Source organism: Cicer arietinum, chromosome 4 (genome assembly GCF_000331145.2).
Source record: "Cicer arietinum cultivar CDC Frontier isolate Library 1 chromosome 4, Cicar.CDCFrontier_v2.0, whole genome shotgun sequence".
Lineage (NCBI taxonomy): Eukaryota > Viridiplantae > Streptophyta > Magnoliopsida > Fabales > Fabaceae > Cicer > Cicer arietinum.
Window position 1 is genome coordinate 13,484,511 of NC_021163.2, and position 19,289 is coordinate 13,503,799.

The 19,289-nt window shown below is 30.8% G+C and overlaps 3 protein-coding genes across 3 annotated transcripts; all 3 read left to right on the forward strand.

The window, feature by feature from the left end:
• The first annotated feature begins 41 nt into the window (after window positions 1-41).
• Window positions 42-1,486, forward strand: LOC101515330 (late embryogenesis abundant protein D-34-like). Its single transcript, XM_004496661.4, has 2 exons — window positions 42-444; window positions 868-1,486. The coding sequence occupies exons 1-2, from the start codon at window positions 121-123 to the stop codon at window positions 1,324-1,326; spliced, it is 783 nt and encodes a 260-aa protein (XP_004496718.1). The 5' UTR covers window positions 42-120; the 3' UTR covers window positions 1,327-1,486.
• A 4,942-nt stretch (window positions 1,487-6,428) lies between these two features.
• Window positions 6,429-7,448, forward strand: LOC101515654 (uncharacterized). Its single transcript, XM_004496662.4, has one exon. It carries the CDS (start codon window positions 6,501-6,503, stop codon window positions 7,164-7,166), a length of 666 nt encoding a protein of 221 aa, XP_004496719.1. The 5' UTR covers window positions 6,429-6,500; the 3' UTR covers window positions 7,167-7,448.
• Window positions 7,449-13,924: 6,476 nt separating this feature from the next.
• Window positions 13,925-16,530, forward strand: LOC101488409 (pentatricopeptide repeat-containing protein At4g14850). Its single transcript, XM_004496663.4, has 2 exons — window positions 13,925-15,739; window positions 15,927-16,530. Exons 1-2 carry the CDS (start codon window positions 14,151-14,153, stop codon window positions 16,390-16,392), a joined length of 2,055 nt encoding a protein of 684 aa, XP_004496720.1. The 5' UTR covers window positions 13,925-14,150; the 3' UTR covers window positions 16,393-16,530.
• The last annotated feature ends 2,759 nt before the right edge of the window (window positions 16,531-19,289 follow it).

The window sequence follows — 19,289 nt, forward strand, 5'->3', positions numbered from 1 at the left end:
TAGCACCTCCATTGCAAGCTATTAATACTTCTTCAACAAATGCACCCATCCCAAACCTTCAAGCTAGCTACCGTATTTTCTCAGCACATTCATATTTTCTCTCAATCTAATTGAAGCAAAATGAATCAGGAACAACCAAGGCGTCACCAAGCCGACCAAGATCCAATCAAATACGGCGATGTTTTACCCGTCTCCGGCGACCTTGCACAGAAGCCCATTGCGCCGGAAGACGCTGCCATGATGCAGAGTGCGGAGAGTCGAGTGTTGGGTCAGACCCAACCCGGCGGAGTAGCGTCTGTCATGCAATCAGCCGCCACTCGGAATGAGCAGGCTGGAATCGTTGGTCACCGTGACGTTACTGATGTCACCTGCGATCGTGGCGTCACCGTCACAGAAACTCAAGTCCCAGGAAGACGCATAGTAACCGAATCAATCGGTGGACAGGTTCTCAACTTGACTGTTAATTGCGTTTACCGTGTTTTAATTACCGTTTTTAACCTCAAGATTTCATAAGAGTCTATTTGTTATCATTTATTTTTAAAAATTCGTTTGGTAATACTTTCTGAAAAATTAGAATAAAAAAATAATCTAAAAAACTAATTTAAGTAAGAAATCATTTTAAATAGATTTTTATAAAAATAATTTTTATAATTATGTATTGAAAATAATTTTCACTATTTTTCTAAAAAATAGTCTAAAAGTTTTAACGAGTTTCTAATTAGAATTTGAAAATAATGTAAAATGAAAATTTATAACTGAAATAAATAAATATAATATAACTATTTTTTTCAAAAAAAAAAAATCACTTTGTTTTATTTATTTTATAATTTGTAACTGTGAGCTCTAACTGTATTTCGAATTTTGAAGGTTGTGGGACAATTTGTTGAGCCGACCCCGGTTCAGGGTGGGCAAACCGGTGTGGTCGGAGAGAGTGCCTTAACCATAGGGGAAGCACTGGAGGCGACGGCCCACACTGTGGGTGACAAGCCGGTGGAACAGAGTGACGCTTCTGCAATACAAGCAGCGGAGGTAAGAGCTACAGGGTGTAATGTTATAACGCCTGGAGGGTTGGCTTCAATGGCTCAATCCGCGGCGTCTTACAATGCTGACTGTCAGCGTGACGAGGATAAGATCAAGATAGGCGATGTTCTGTCAGGTGCCACCGCAAAGTTGCCAGCAGACAAGGCGGCGACAAGGCAAGATGCTGCAGGGGTGGCGAGTGCAGAGATGAGGAACAACCCTGATGCTACTGCTACTCCTGGTGGTGTTGCTGCTTCTGTGGCTGCGGCCGCTAGGCTCAATGAAAGCGTCAATAATGTAATGTAGTGTAAATCGTGATGATGAATGATGTTTTTCTGTTTTGTTTTTTGAGTGGTTTCACCACATGTGATGTTTTTCCTTTCGTTTTGCTATCATGTGTATGTTGTGCTCTAAATTACCTATGGCTTTCACTTTTTAGTTAATTCCATATTTCCACTGTCTCCAATATTACAAGAGTTGTCAAAATGTTCTCATCAAATATGGCTTTACAGACATGTTTAAAAACAAATTGGCTTGGCTCACTTGCTGAACACAAACTATGTTAGACCGAGTTGTGCTTAAATAAAGCAACCTTCCAATTACTGTTATTCATCCTCATAAAAATTAAAAGAGTGGAAGGTTGGTTGCTAGAGTGCCATTATCATTCAACCAGGGACGGATCTACCTATTAGAGTGCACCTGCGCACTCTAAAAATTTAAAGACATTTTATATTTAAAATAGAAATAAATTGGAATTTTAATTCAATAAGTGATTTTTTATATTTAAAATAAGGGAAATCCCAAAGACATTTTTTAGGGTTCTAAAGGTAAAAAATTTATTTTGATAGTCGAGTATTTAATTTTTTGAAATTTTAAATTTTAATATTTTTAACTCAAGATTTTACTTTTATTTTTAATTCCTTAATAAGTATTTTAAGGGCATTTGTTGAACTTTAAAATAATAATTACTAATTTTTTAATCTATAGCAGTTAAAAAAATGGAAGTGTACCGTGTCGCATGTGCAGCTGTTAATTCCGTTTAATGACGAAGACCAAATATTTTAGGATCATTTGAAATAAAATTTCAAATTTAGAAGAACTAAAATCGACGAGATATTTGTAATGAAAATAGATTAAATTTAGAGTATTTTAAATAAAAATACTACGTGTATGCATATAAAAACAAAAGAAAATTCACTAGCGGAGTATGAATATCTCCATCCCCACCTCTGAAGCTCCGACTTCGATTAAAGTGGAATTCTCCATTAAAATCAGGGTGGGTTCAATCGGATATCTACATCTGCGAATACTCATTAAATTACAAGTGGAATTTTCCATATAGGCATGGTTCATATACTCGAAAAATTTGTTTGGTGTAAAGAGGGTGGGTGTATTATGTAAAAAGAATTGAGGAGTAGAATGTATTGTTGGCGATCAAATCAGAAATTCGCAATTAGATATATACCATACCACCCGGTTAAAAATTAGAACTTGCGAAAATACAGTTAAATTTATTAAAGTGACAAGCAGATTGAAACGAGGCCACATAAATTAATGAAATCATGAACAATTACTGAAGCTGGCGGGGACCCTCTGTGTGTGAGGAGTTGCTATACTATATAACAAGCTAAAACTGAAAGAGGGAAACCAGAAGGACAAAGATGATGATACATTCACGTGATAATAAAGGATAGTCACATTCACATGGGACAGGTAGTGACAAAGAAAGTATCATATCAGTACTTCCTAACAAATTTTTTAAGAGGGGGCTTTTTTGTCGCCCAGAATCACACTCAGTTTGCACATAACTGACGACATACAATAATGCCATGTAATCATAATAATAATAATAATAATTGATTGTTTTCTTCGGCTAGTTCGTGAAAACACTTTCATTTCATAGGAACCTCAAGGAGATTTCGTGTGCACCAATTTTCCATCCCTGTTTTCAGTCAAACAAACAGCTAAACAGCTATATTGAATGTTTGTTCATTCTTTTTTTTTTTTTTTTTTGTTGATAAGATGTTTGCTCATTCTTTAAACATAAGAGAAAATGTCTAAATTCACACAACACATTTTTGGCCGACAACCCACAACCGTAAAGAAAAACGAAGTAAAACTTGAAAGACGGCAAAGGAATAATAATCATCTAAGATATTGTTTATTTTGTAAAAATATGTTATGCTTTTATTTTTTTAAATATGTATTAATTTTATATTTAAGAGAGATTCTCAAAGTGATTTATTATTAGGGAGAGAATGTGAAATACTAGGTAAAGAAGATGTAATTCGGAAAAATAATGCAAAATATTTGTTTTGATGTACCTATTATTAAAAAGTCTCTTATGTGCTTATCAAAAAAGATGATAACAAGTGACTCATTGCTGATTTCACAGAATACAAAATTAAAAGTCTATTTGGGATTGTGAGAACTCAAAAAACCCTTGTCTTGATGGCATTAACTTTGAATTTCTTAAAGAATTTTGGAAAATTATTAAACAGACTTCTTGAGATTCATCAATAAATTTTATTCCAACCGGCAGAATTAATCGAGGGACAAATAGTGTTTTTATTGCTTCGAATCCTAAAAAAGAGAATCAAGTGAAAATAAATGATTTTAGACCAGTTTCATTGATCGAATACAAGTATATAGTGATTTTAGATTAATTTTTAGTTCGAAAAAACTAAAATTAAATTTATTTTTTAGAAGTAATTAAAAATAATTATGTAATAAATAAATTAAATTAAAACTACTTTAATTCGGTTTAAAGTAATAAATCAATTTATCTATTTATAGAATCGTTAGATTTATTTATTTTTAACTAAAAATCAGATAAATTCAGCTTTCAAAATTGAATTTTGTCCCCCTAACAAATGGAGGAGGCGGACTTCTGAATGTCTTTACATAGCTGTAATATCAATTCTAGTTAATGGAAGTCCAACTCAAGAGTTTCCTATGAATAGATGATTGAGGCAAGGTGATCCCTTGTCTCTTTTCCTCTTCTTATTAGCGGCAAAAGATTTTAATTTGATGATGTCTAAAGAAGTGCAACTTAATCGATATGAAGAATATCAATTTGGGAGAGATGGAGCTTATGTTTCACATTTACAAATATGCTGAGGATACTTTGATTGTGGGGAAGGAAACTTGAAAAAATGTATGGGCTATCATTCAAGGCTACCTTACAACTATTTGAACTGGTATCGGGCTTGAAAGTCAATTACCACAAAAGCTTATTAATAACAGCAGCTTGGAATCACTTGGTACCTCTAAAAGGTATGGAAAATCTTCCAAAATAAGATTCCGACCAAAGACAATTTAATCAAAAGGGGTGTCTTGAATGAGTCTCAAATATCTTGCTCATATGATTGTGGAAAAGAGGAAAGAGTCTCACATTTATTTTTTGAATGTCCCGTACCTATTTTGGTGTGGAACAAGATTTTAGTTTGGCTAAAAATCTCTTCTGTCTTGCATAACAATGCTTTGGTGTGATAGAAACTCAAATCAACAAAAAATGTAAAACGAATACTGAATTGTGTAATTTAAATTTTATTATACTTGAGTGAATATTACAATGATGTGATATATATATATATATATTAAGATCACTTTTAACTAACTGTAACATATACGTAAACCAAATCTAACTGACTTGTAACAAACTCTAACTCACTTATAACTAACACTAACAAAGTCTAACTCACTTGTAACTAACTCTTAGTTGTGTTAATGTATATTTTCTGATATGGTGAATTACCATCATATATCTAAGTTGGTATTACAAATTTATCAGCTAGTTGTGATTCGGAAGACAGTTGCTCAATGCACGGTAATGTATTGTTTTTGGCTCCTAGGATTGGTGGTGCTTGCTTTCTTGCAGGCCATTATTGTAAGACTTGTTTTTTTTGGCATGCCTTATGCCAACTTGTTTAATAACTTTTCCTTGGCCTTTAAAAAAACAATTGTGCATCGTTATTCTTTTTATTTTTATTTTTTTATAAGCGGCATTGTTGTTCTTTAAAAATAGTGGTGTCATGACAACGAAGCAGCGAGTTGTTCAGGTGAGTCCAACAACATCAAAGTATAGTGAGTCCAACATGTTAGGCTCCAAAATAGACCACACCTTCACTTTGTTCAAGCAAGCAACCCTCTAAAAACACACTAGGAAAATGTGTCAAGTTTACTCATTTCATTTTGACAAATAAATCATATTGACACATGTGCATTTATCTCTAGGATTTTATAAACACCACAATAATGTGTTTAGATCATCTATAGATATACAACTTAGTTAAGAATAGTTAGATTTAGGTATAAAAAATTTATTGCGGTGTAAAAGATCCATGTCCATTAATTTTAAAATATTTAACCGTGAAGTTTTTTTTATAAATAGGCATAACAACTGCAAAGCACTGCATTTGTGGAAGATTCATGTCCATATAACATCTAATAGTGAAGTTCTTCAAAAAAAAAAATTAGAGAAGCATTTTATCTTATAAATTCTAAAAGATTATCATAGATAATAAATAAGCTGTTTAACCATCAATTCATTTATCACAGCAAAAGTTTCATCCAAATAAATGTGATTGAAATAGAAAGTCCATACTTACAAACAGAAAACAATTCAAAGCAATCCTGAATCAGGGATATTTGTCCCTTACTACTTCTCTACGGGGACCACCCATGTGTATTAGTCCTGTGTAGGGACTAGGTATATACGTGTGTGTCTGTTTCACCCTGTCTGTATATATTAAGAGAATTAAATTAAGGGTATGGTTCAAAGCGAAAGCAGTTTTCCTATTATGTTAAAAAAAAGTTGAAAAATTAACAATAGCCTCCTCACGTCTCATACATATAATAGTTCATCTCCCTTCCTTTTGTCTCATCCAGGATCATCACTTTAATTACTATCAACATCGTGCAATTTATATATTTTTAAACTTTGTCATTCACCTACCAAATTTCCCTAAAGCTAAAGAGAACAACAGAATCATTTTATTTTATATAAAGTTTTAACATATACTTTTAACATGTGCAGAGTTATTAATAGATGTCTTGTGCTAAAAAAAACATGTACACCTTATTTTAATTTTTTATATTAAAACAATATCTTTCTGAATTCTAAAAATATTTATAAATAAAAATTGGCAGCAACACTCATCTAATATTCTACTAACTCCATTCTAAAACTTTGGTTGTTTTTGTTATAAAATTTTGGGTGTTTTAGAAATCAAAGGTATGTTTGAAAGTTTTCTTCTAAATATACCCTTAAATATAATATTTGGGGTGTAGTGACTAGTAATTTAAAAGATTTTTGTCTCAAAATAAAAAAGAAAGTTGAAAACTAGAACCTTTTAAGGGATAAAAACTAGTACAAATACAATCATTCTAACTCATCTCCTATATAAATATAATGCACACAACACAAGTAGTTAATCTTTTTATTTTTGTCTCTCTCATTCACTGATAATTGTTCAAAAATGCCAACTCTATTCTCTAAACAACTTCACCTCTGTTTCTTCAAACTCAAATATCTCTCCCAACCTCAACCACAACAACACCACCACCACCACCACCATAAATCTACTCCATCACAATTACCACCTTATAACACTTTCCATTTCAACACCACCTTCACCCACCACAACTCCGTCGTGGAAGACTATTTCTCCGACGACACCACAAACCTCCCACCACCCGACTTCGCTTCCGTCTTCGCTTCCCAACGGTTCTTCTTCTCTTCCCCCGGAAGCTCCAATTCCATCATAGAAACAGAGTCTTCCCCAGACACTACTCCACCATACAACTCGTTGATACCGAAAGGAGGTACCGTGAAAAGGGTACCAAAGTACTCTGTAAACCCCTACGTTGATTTCCTCTGTTCTATGCAGGAAATGATTCAATCTCACCAACCAGTTTTGGATGTTACTAATGATTGGGATTATCTTCATGAGCTTCTTTTATGTTACCTTGCTCTTAATCCTACACATACTCATAAGTATATTGTTCGTGCTTTCACTCATCTCCTTGTTGATCTTTTATCTTCTTCATCATCCTCCTCCTTCTCTTCTTCATCGCCGCAGTCGCCACCTCGCCGGAACCTCATTAGCCAACGCCAAGGTAGTTTCTTAAGGAGGTTGATGTAGAAACATTAGATGTTTTATGTAATTTTCTAAATTGTGGTTGCATAAGTTGCGTATTGTGGCAAATGTGAGTAAATACAATCATGTTATTTTAGAGGTCTTCAAAACTTTTGTATTGTTGATGCAATTTAGAACCAACAAGGATTTTATCTAAGATTTATGAGCAATTTTTGGTGTACACTTCATATTCAATAAATTTTTTGGATGTCCTCTCATATATAAGGTGTACACCTCATACTCAAGATTTACTTCAAGTATAGTATTTAGAGTGCTTTCAAGACTTAAGATTGTTTTTGATATGTTAGTCTTATTGAATAGAATTTATTTATTTATTTATAGAATTAATTATAATATCTATATTACAATTGAAATAAAGTAACTAATAAATAGCTCATTGGTGGTAAGATGGAGGGAATATTAGCTAAAATTACAAAGTATTTATAAAATCAATTCAATCAAAATCAATTTTTAAATGATATAATTAAATACATACTTTATTAGATTTTTTTGTACTGAAATCGCTTTGGGTTTCGGCTATGGGAACAAGGCGAGGTTTGTATTTTGATGACAAAAAAGACAAAGTTAGTAAAACCAATAGAGTTTGTGTGGGTGGGAGAAGCACGTACGTTTTGGTGTTTCGATGTTTTTTGTTTTATTACGTACTAAGTATATAATTGTGGAGTAAATATTGCTGTTAGTTTTTTCCAGTTATTACATTGTTATGTAAAATTCTAGTATACGGTACTAATCTTTGGGTTACCATTTTCTGAAGAAAAAAAAATGCTGTAATTTGTTGGAATTTATTGTATGACGTTGTTTGTGGAGATCGTGGGTGACAAACAGAGTTCGTTTATTGTCCTTGTGTTTGTTGTTGTTGTGTCTTATTGTACTAGCAAACAAACTCAATCAAGAGATGCTTGGTTTTTACAATGGTGGAATTTAATTAATTAATTTTACTCTCCATAAACATGTACTCGAGAACGTAATTAACTCTAGGCTCAAGAATGTAGCACATGTTAAAAAAAGTACAAATTAAATTACCTGCGATAATCATAATAATTGTCACATTTGTAACTTAATAATTTTCAATTAATTTTAATTGTTTTTTATTTAATATGTATCACTCTCAAATTATATTATTCTATTTTACATTTATGAGAATGAGCATACACTAATATGTAGTTAATAAAATTAATTACTCTATCTCATTAATTTATAATTTTTCATTAATTTGTGTAAAGATAATCGAATATTATAGAAGGAAATGTTGTTTAGTTATAAGCTCTCATATATAGCTAGCTCAGAGAGACAAATGACAGACCTCAAATTTATAGTGGAGGGTGGTAAAGGGAAATAAGCCATATAAGGTTTCAGTTTCATGGGAAAGTAGAAAAGGAATATAAAATGCATTTGATGTTGCAGTTGGCAGGACTTCCTTTTTCTTTATAGCTTTTTACTCTCCATGAAAAATAATGCACCCATCTAAAGCAGAAACAAGTACACAAATACAATCAACGACAAGGGCAAAGGGCAAACATGACAAATGCCAACAAAAACACATATAGATAAGTTTCTTCAGCAGTTTGCCAAACACCAATAATCAAGAAGCCAGCTATGACCATGCTTAGCAATAATAATTGGTGCTCTTTCTAGAATTGGACCACACACTCTATTCTCTTATATTTTTATATTGAAATTTTACTCATCCTCACAAAATCAAGTTTGTAAAGTAATAATATCATTCTTTATAAAATCTTAGTGAATTCGATCTTTTATCAATGTAGAACTTGAATGTTTTCTAATAGAAATGGATTCGATCAATTAGTTGATTGGTTTTTAATCTCTTGACATTAGATCAAATGGGATTGAATATTAATTTTTTTTTATTTATTTATTTTAAAAAGCATGTATTTTTTTAAAAACATTTTTTAATTAATTAATTATTTATTTATCAACCATTCCATTGAACCATGATCCATAAATCTTACCATTTTATCTCCCATTTCAAGATTGATAATACATAATTGTATCATATTGCTTAATGCATATGTATACATCAAGAATTGGCAATTAGATGCATTTCCTTATATTTTTGGTAGCAAATAATATATCAACAAAGCATTTAAGTTATGAATAATTGAATATGAAGAGCATTCGAAGCTCCAAAACAAAAATTCACAAGGTCCAGTGGCCAATGCGTTTGTAAGGTCCAAAGTTCCCAGTTGGTCCAGGAAATGCTTAGCCCGAGCCAGGAACCAAGGTTTGAAGAACTCAAAATTTGTGCTGGTCATAAAAAGGATGACATTAAAATATATAGATTTATATGGTTTACACTTTACACTGCTTAATACTAGTTGCTATTTATTTAATGTCATGAAGAGGAACTTTGGGGACAAGCCAAGAGTATCCAAAGAGTGAGCTTCAACAACTATGACAAAAATGGATGCTCTTATATTGTTTTATACTAAAAGTAGTTTTAATTATAGATTAAAGGTTGTTGGTTTAGGTAAGTTTATCTTCCAGACTTTTGTCTAAGTGTATGCATATACTGTTGATATATGTGTCAATGTTATTTAATTAGAAAAAATTTAGGTGTATAATTATACATTTTAAATTTTAAAAATAGATGAATAAAGTAATGTAATATATTAATAATGTGATAAAAAAAGAGACATAGAAGAAAAATAAAGTGTTAAATAAATGTATGTTAGTTGTAAATGTATTTATATGATTGTTGATTTAATTAACAACTTCATATGCCATATTAACTTAGAGGGTTAGGGTCAAAGGAGTAATAGCCCTACACGAGTGAAAAAGTGACTTAATTAATAATAAAAATGTTGCAAAGCATGTCCAAACAAAAAACACCTAAATTCAAGTTTGGGCACGATTTGACATTTGTGACCTCCCCATTCCCTCTAGTAGACAATAATGTCAAGATGATAGGGGAAAAATCATGCCCAATTATGAGGATAATCATGCCAAATCAAATAGGCTCATCTCAATCAATCCCAATTCAGAAAGATTTTCTCGAAATAGCTTGTATTTGGGAAAAACTAGTAGATAAGTAATTAGTTGATAATATATGAATTTTTTTATAGTCGATAATTGCTAGCAAATAAATTAACTGATTATGTTTAAATTATTTGATAAAATTAGCGTAGACAATAAAAATGTTTACAATTTTAATATAAAATATATGTTTATAAATTATTTATTTTAAAATAATTATCACTTTGGGATGAACATCAAATACCATAAAAATTTAAATGACGAGAAGAAGGCAGAAAAATAAAATAACAACCCAGTGTTAGTATGTTTGAAGTAGTGGTAGAACCATTCAAGTTTGTTTTTTAAGCACAAAAAATCAATGGTTTAGATATTTTGCATCAAAATCAATTTTGTCTTCACATTCACATTTTAATAAGTGAAAAATTGTTGTTTTTGCATTGAGTTGCCATCTTTGAGTTTTGACCTTTATAAACATAGACAGAGTCGGATAACCCAAGTTAATTTATAGTTTATTAAACTAGTTTATAAGTTTGTTGAATTAAAATAAATGATAACGCAAGTTAATTTATAGTTTATTAAACTAGTTTATAAATTTGTTGAATTAAAATAAATGTGTTTAGTAAATAAGTTTTTTTCACCGACTTATAGTTTATTGTGATATGCTATTTCAAGGAATGTTTGAACTTATAGTTTATAGTTTTTTTACATTTTCTTTCATTTATAACCTTATTATTTTATTTTTATTATTTTTTATGCTTATCTAATACAAAATAACTACACCACTCACTCACTACTCTCTCACCTACTATATCTTCTTTTTGGTGATCAGAATACCAATTTTCTTTAATTCCTTGCTAAAATAATTCAAAAAACAAATTTCATGTTAATCATCTTACAAAAAATTGAGTAAAATATGCATTGCAGTATTTATTATTATTTTTTCATCTTCTAATTTATCATTGTGATAAAGTTAAATTCACTTTTTATGCCAATTTGTAAATAATAAATGAATTGTATTGTTTTTACGATTACTATTTATACATATGGAACTTGCTAAACTTTTAAATAACTATTCAAATTTATATTTGTATTGTAATAAAAAAAAAATGATGTAACAAAAAAAGTAAAGTAAAGTAGGACAATTGATTAAAAAAAGAAAATTGAGTAAAACAATACCCGAGAGAGATTGAATAAAAATGTCACATTTTTTATTATTTTAAATTATATAATTATATCATTTTATATTGTTAAAAATAAATTTATCAAACAATTTAATTTTAATTAATTAGCTTTTCAGCTATAAGTCATAAGTAATTAACTATCAGCTAGTTTTTCATCTATCAACTCGTTTTTCAACCATCAGTCAGCTATTAGCTAACTTATAACTTAATTTTATCAAACGGAGTCTAAATGAGATATGTTTGGTAAACAAATTTTTTTCACAAGCTTATAGCTTATCTCGAGACATTATTTCAAATAGCGTTTGAACTTATAGTTTATAGCTTTTTACATATTTTTTATACTTATAACCTCATTAATTTATTTTTATTACTTTTTATATATAAAACGTAATTGTTCCACTAACTTACTATTCACCCATTATCTTTATTGTCTTCTTCTCGATACTATTACTTCAGTTTTTTTTTCTTCAGAGTGGTACTATTACTTCTACATAACACATTCATTCTTTTAATCTTTGCCAAAAAAATCACATAAAAAAATTTGATTTTATGTATGCCAAAAATCTCTGTCACATAACACAAAATTGACAAATGCATGCATGAATAGTGTTTGATTCAATTTCTTTAATTTCTTGTCAAAACAACTCATAAAATCTTTCATCTTATTCATATGACAAGAAATTTATAAAGTTAAATTTACTTTTTATGTCAAATTATAAACCGTAAAATGAATTATTTTTTACGATTACTATTTATACACATGAAGTTTATTAAACTAGAACTCTTCAAATTTATATTTATATTATAATAAAAAAAATAATGATGTACAAAAAAAAACTCCATAGTTTTTTATATATTTAAGAGCTTTGTTACATTTTTTAGATTTTCTACCACAAAAATCATAAATGAGAGAAATATAGTAAAATAAAGAAAGGAGTAAACATGAGAGATATTGTATGAGGTGAATTGAGCAATCACATTGGGAGAAACACAAATCGGAGATAAATGTGAAAGGTATAAGATAACATCAACTGACTAACGACATGGAGAAGAAGAAAATATAAGAAATTAAATGAAGAAGGAAAATAGATTGATTACAAAAAAACAATAGATCGGCTAAAATAATAGATAGAAGATTGAATAAAAATGTCATATTTTTTGTTATTTTAAATTAAATAATCATGTCATTTTATATTGTTAAAAGATAAATTTAATAAACACTTTAATTTCAATTAATTAATTTTTCAATTATAAATCATTAGTTATCAGCTAGCTTTTCAGATATCCATCAACTTTTCAACTATAACTTAACTTGTAACTTACTTTTATCAAACAAAGGCTTAATTTTAACATAAAACTTTTGAAATATAGATAGTTTCACTTCAAAGTTATTAAAGTGTGTTGTTCAAAAGTTTAATATCATTTTAAAAATTTTACCCCACATACTCTATAATTATACACATACTTCACATTTTATTTAAACTATCTATTTTATTTATTTTATAAATAAACAAAAAAATTATCCCATTCCACCATCTTCAAATTTAAAATTTGAATATTTTAAAATATTTGTGTTTTGAAAAAAGTTTATTTAAATTTTTCGATAAATACTTTTAAAAAATGTGTTTTGACGTAAACTGAGAAACTTCAAAAAATTTATTGATTAATTTATTTATTTATAAATTGGTAACAAATTGAGTTCTCTATCGCACAAATGCATTTTAGAAAAGTATCTTTTATTAAAAAAATAAAATTCATTTATTTAAATCACCAGAATACATTACAAATTTATAATTTGTAATGAATTAAAGTTACTCTTTCAATTTGAATTAAACAAACACCACAACAAGACTTAAAAATTATAAGAAACGCACTCAAACAACAAACAAAATAACATCGCATTCAATAAATAAAATCACAAAAAGAAAGAATATGAAAGAACTAAATCACTATGAGAATCATTTATTTAAATAAACTGATAAAAGAAAACAACTTAGAGTACAAAAAACAACTTTTAAGGAGTGTGTTATTTGCAAATCAAATGAATATGAAAAAAATTTGGATACTTCTTTGAGTGTATATACCTTAAATCTTTGAGAGAGTAACAGATAAAAGTGAATAATGTAATAAATATGATATATTGATTAAGTGATAGAAAAAAAAGGCTTAATTGCAGTTTTGATCCTCCTATTTTAGCCGAATCGCGAAAGTAGTCTTTCCATTTTGTTTCTCCCCAGTTTTGGTCCCCAAACATAATTTTAGTTCAAAACTTGATGAAATTTTATTTTTTAAAGCCGTACTACACCATTTATGGTCATATATTTCAGATACAATTGTTGTAAATGAGATTGTGTGACTTAAATAAATGCAAAAAAAATGAAATTTTATCAAGTTTTGGACCAAAATTCTGCTTGGGGGACCAAAACTGGGGAGAAACAAAATGGAGGGACTACTTTAACAGTTAGAATAGGGGGACCAAAACTGCAATTAAGCCAAAAAAAAAAAAAGATAAAATGAGATGTTAGATGGATCCTTAGAGAATAGAAGTGTATTTGATGTTTGTTCTAAAGTAGTCTTATTTTTGTTCATTAGTAGAGTTTACTATCTTTTGAAAAATGAGAAGTCAACAAACATCTTAGTATTTAATTTCCAGCTTCACGGATCATAGAAACCCAAACAAACCCCTTCCATTCTGCAAGCAAGAGAACCTTGTTCTAAACTTCTAATAATAAAGTTGTAATAATTAGACAAACTCAATGCATGCACCATTTTACCTTAACATTATCAAAAAACAATGATCTTGCATCCTCAAAATCTGCTAGGAAGTTTACTTGAATCAGCTGTTTCAACCAACAGTTCCATCCTTGGTCGTGCTGTCCATGCACACATAATTAGGACACATGACACTCCTCTTCCATCTTTCCTCTCCAACCACCTCGTCAACATGTACTCCAAACTCGACCTTCTTAACTCAGCCCAACTCGTTCTCTCACTCACCCACCTTCCCACCGTTGTTACTTGGACCTCTCTCATCTCTGGTTGCGTTCATAACCGTCGTTTTGTCACCGCTTTCCTTCATTTCACCAACATGCGTCGTGACTCTGTTCACCCTAATGACTTCACTTTTCCTGGTGTTTTCAAAGCTTCGGCTTCATTGCATATGCCCATGACTGGTAAACAAGTTCATGCACTTGCGTTAAAGGGTGGCCAAATCTATGATGTGTTTGTAGGATGCAGTGCTTTTGATATGTACTGCAAAACTGGCCTTCGTGTTGAAGCTCGTAACATGTTTGATGAAATGCCTCACAGAAACTCTGCCACGTGGAATGCTTATATTTCTAATGCAGTTCAAGATGGCCGCTCTCTCGATGCAATTGCAGCATTCAAGGAGTTTCTTTGTGTGCATGGACACCCGAATTCCATTACATTTTGTGCATTTCTTAATGCTTGTGTTGACACGTTGAGATCGAATCTCGGGCGTCAGTTACATGCATTTATAGTTCGATGTGGATATAAAGAGGATGTTTCGGTTGCCAATGGGCTTATTGACTTCTATGGAAAATGTGGAGACATTGTATCTTCTGAATTGGTTTTTAGTAGAATTGGCAGGAAGAGGAATGTTGTTTCATGGTGCTCTATGCTTGCTGCTCTTGTGCAAAACCATGAGGAAGAGAGGGCTTGTATGGTTTTCCTGGAGGCAAGGAAAGAAGTTGAGCCGACAGATTTCATGATATCAAGCATGCTCAGTGCTTGTGCTGAACTTGGAGGGCTTGAATTAGGCAGGTCAGTTCATGCTCTAGCTGTCAAAGCATGTGTTGAGGATAATATATTTGTCGGGAGTGCACTTGTTGACTTGTATGGTAAATGTGGAAGTATAGAGAATGCAGAACAAGTTTTCACTGAAATGCCTGAAAGAAACCTAGTCACATGGAATGCATTGATAGGTGGATATGCACATCAAGGCGATGTTGGCATGGCTTTGCGTCTATTTGAGGAGATGACATTGGGCAGCCGTGGTATGACACCGAGTTATGTGACACTAGTTTCTGTATTGTCAGCTTGTAGTAGGGCTGGGGCAGTGGAGAGAGGCATGCAGATATTTGAATCAATGAGATTGAACTATGGGATTGAACCAGGTGCTGAGCATTATGCTTGTATTGTGGACCTTCTAGGGAGATCTGGTTTGGTAGACCGTGCTTATGAATTTATTCAAAATATGCCAATGGAACCGACTATTTCAGTGTGGGGAGCTCTACTCGGAGCTTGTAGGATGCACGGGAAAACAAAATTGGGAAAAATTGCAGCTGAAAAGTTATTTGAGCTTGATCATGTAGACTCTGGCAACCATGTAGTGCTTTCTAACATGCTTGCATCTGCTGGCAGGTATTGATTTTAAACCATGCTAACTAATTTTCCTTCGTAAATGGCCTTGAAGAGTAAGATGATTTGATAATTTTCTTCCTTTTTTTTCTTTTCATTTTTCTACTTGCTTAAAGTGATACTGTAACTTTCATATGACACAAACATTAGCATAGCTCTTCTGGTCATGCTTATCAATTGTTAAATGCAGATGGGAAGAAGCCACTATTATCAGGAAGGAAATGAAAGATATTGGCATAAAAAAGAATGTTGGTTATAGTTGGATTGCTGTGAAGAACAGAATCCATGTTTTCCAAGCAAAGGATAGTTCTCATGAAAGGAACACAGAAATTCAAGCTATGCTAGGTAAGCTCAGACGGGAGATGAAGGAAGCTGGGTATGTTCCTGATACCAATCTATCACTCTTTGATTTAGAAGATGAAGAAAAGGCTTCAGAAGTTTGGTACCATAGTGAGAAGATTGCTCTTGCTTTTGGTCTCATAGCTCTTCCTCAAGTAGTGCCCATACGGATCACAAAAAATCTTAGGATTTGTGGAGATTGCCATAGTGCCATTAAGTTCATTTCAAGAATTGTTGGAAGAGAAATTATTGTGAGAGATAATCATCGTTTTCATCGCTTTAAGGATGGTTGCTGCTCTTGTAAAGATTATTGGTAATACTTTTTCGATATTTCTGTTTCATACATGCCTTAAGATATAGCAGAACAGAAAAGAAAAAGAAAAGAAAAATTATCTATGCTTGTAGTTGTGCAAGTATTGTTTGCACACCATTTTTTATCATATTATCTTACACCACCTTAATATTAAAAAGTAAATTATTTAAATCCAAATTTTGGCGATAGTAACGGTAATTGTTCAATAAAAGTTGATAATTTCCTTTATATATTTCCTTTATATTTCTATGTTTGGTATCAGTTTTGATCATATAACTGATGTCATATTATATAAACAAGTCGCCCAATTAATATATAGTTTGTTAAGAGGTCATACTGTACTTCCTGATTTTGGTATTTTGTTAGCAGAGAATAGAGAGAGTAGAACATTGCCATATGCAAGCTCAACATACTGAAAAACTAAGATTACAGAAAAAGTAATGCCAATAAGCCATATGAATCTCTTTGTTACCAGCTGAAAGCCTGAAACATGGACAAAAAATCTCCACCCATTTTGCTACAATTCTTCAACTATCATCAGCCGACAAGAATGAGCATAGTTACCCTGCAAAAGAAGCATAAAATGAATCAAACATTAACTTTGAAATTTTGCTTCTATTTAAGGATTTATTTTAAGGAAACTATTCAAAATTTGAGCTCTTAACACCTGAAACACATCTAATTGAAAGTATAGAAAAATTGACAATAGCAAAAACACTAACCAAACCAAACAATTGACAACATGTAAACTCACATATTGGAAACAGATTTATCAGTGACCAAAATGAAAAAGAATATACAGTTTTTCCCATTTTTTCAAAAATGAAATTAACCGTTGTTGACTTATTAAGATCCACCAAAATGTGACTTGTCATTAACTAAACAACAAATCATTCCTTTAAAAAAAACATTTCACAGAATCAAACTCAGAACTTAGATTTCAGAAACAGTACCTTCGTCGTGTTCGCATGTTTTTCTAAATAATAAATAAAATGATAATGATGTGGATATTAGGTGGATAATGACGTGTACAACTTTTTTAGTTTAATGATTTATTTAAAAATCTCCAAATAATAAACGGACAACAATGTTAATAACTCTAAAATTGTTATTGTAATAAATAAATAAAAACTCTAAAATTGTTCAAATATTTTCAAGTTGAGCCGTTTTGAAAAGTCCAAGTATTAATTGTATTTTATTGACGTAATTTATTAAATAGATGGATTTAGCTCAGTTCCTCAAATTGAAAGTGAAAAATCAAACAAAGATAGTAAAAAAAACATTAAACAATGTTTCTTTTCTCCCTCCCAATGTTTTTAATTATACGTCTCAAAACTTTTAGCATTAAATAATCCAAAGCATTTTAAACTAATGTAAATTTAACTACATGGAATTTATGTTGGACTCTGCTCTAGTTGAAACAAAAATGACCTACACACTTTTCATAAACCAATCATTATTGCTACAAAATTCAACTCTCGATACATACCATTTTACACCAAATTAACTTAGAGGAATACTGGGGGAAATTAGTTTGAAAAAGGTTTTTGTGACATTTCAGTTTAATGAAACTAATTAAGGGTATATTTGAATTAGTGGTATATGATGGAATAGAACGAAGACCCTGTGACCTGGTCAATTATCCATACACGTTATCTTATCTTATAGGAGTATTAAACATATGACAAAACCTGATCTCACTAGTATATTGATTCTAATTAATATCTTCAATTCCTCCTAGAGATGAGAAGAAGTAATAGCATATTCAACCTACAAGCCGGCTACATTTACATGTAAGCACACTGTTTCATCTGTAAACTTTCCAAACCAATATATCTTAAATAACAAGAGACCAGGTCAATCATAGCAACATATAGGTGTTTTTGATATGGAACAAGAATCTCATTCTTTGTTTATAACTAACTAACCACATACATTGGCTCAGTCATCATAGGAACAGCAGAAAGAGTCTAAATGAAAACTGATTCCCTCGTAGGAATATATATTTTGACATACCTTTGGTTAAATAAATAAATTGGTTTACATATTTTTTACGACAAATAAATTGATATACATGAAGTGTGTTACTAACAGTTTTTCATAAAAATTAAAGGAAATGTTTGTATAGCGCGGTTTTTTTTATTTTTTATTTTATGAAAACAGAGGACCAATAATATATTATTGCATGCACAAAGGTCATGGACCATGTCAATGGCCATAATCAGTCATACTCTCATCAAGCATATAAATAAAATAGGTTCAAGAAAATGACTAGGACCACCGCGTCTCTTAATTCTTTCCCTCCTTTTCTTTTTCAACACAAATTTCAACACTAATGATTGTTCCTCTTAGTGATGAGAAGCGACTTCAACCCTATATTATATAGGCTTAAATCCATATTCATATAATAAAACACAATAGTAATTGATGATTATTTCTTAATCAAATCCATTTTATTTTATACACCAAACTCGAATCCAATTTGGATATTGACCAAAATAACAAAACTTTTATTTTATTTCTATAGCAAAATTCCGAGACTCAAATTAATTTCTGACAAATGTTAAATATCAGAAAATGTTCTGAATATTTTGATTAAAGAAAGAAAAAAAAATCATATAACAGTATTTATTGAAAAGTCATATATTACGAGACTCAAAATCTTGATTTATTCTTTACAATAAACTTTTTTACTGGACTATAGTTAAAGCATATTCTTGATAAAATCTTGATGAAAGTATGTTTGGGATTACTTTTCTTGATTGCAAATCATATTTGCAGTGGGAAAAAATTACCTTGTTTTTGATTAAACCATAATCTATAAACTATATAACTTCAAGTACTTTAACACATAGTATTACTCTTGAGAGAAGCCGAGTAAGTTATTTTTATGATCATAAT

Bases quoted from the DNA above. Each gene is read 5' to 3' on its own strand.
- LOC101488409 (XM_004496663.4), top strand. From the start codon at position 14,151: ATGATCTTGCATCCTCAAAATCTGCTAGGAAGTTTACTTGAATCAGCT. The intron at 15,740-15,926 runs GTATTGATTTTA...TGTTAAATGCAG, and splicing joins ATGCTTGCATCTGCTGGCAG to ATGGGAAGAAGCCACTATTA.
- LOC101515330 (XM_004496661.4), top strand. From the start codon at position 121: ATGAATCAGGAACAACCAAGGCGTCACCAAGCCGACCAAGATCCAATC. The intron at 445-867 runs GTTCTCAACTTG...CGAATTTTGAAG, and splicing joins CCGAATCAATCGGTGGACAG to GTTGTGGGACAATTTGTTGA.
- LOC101515654 (XM_004496662.4), top strand. From the start codon at position 6,501: ATGCCAACTCTATTCTCTAAACAACTTCACCTCTGTTTCTTCAAACTC.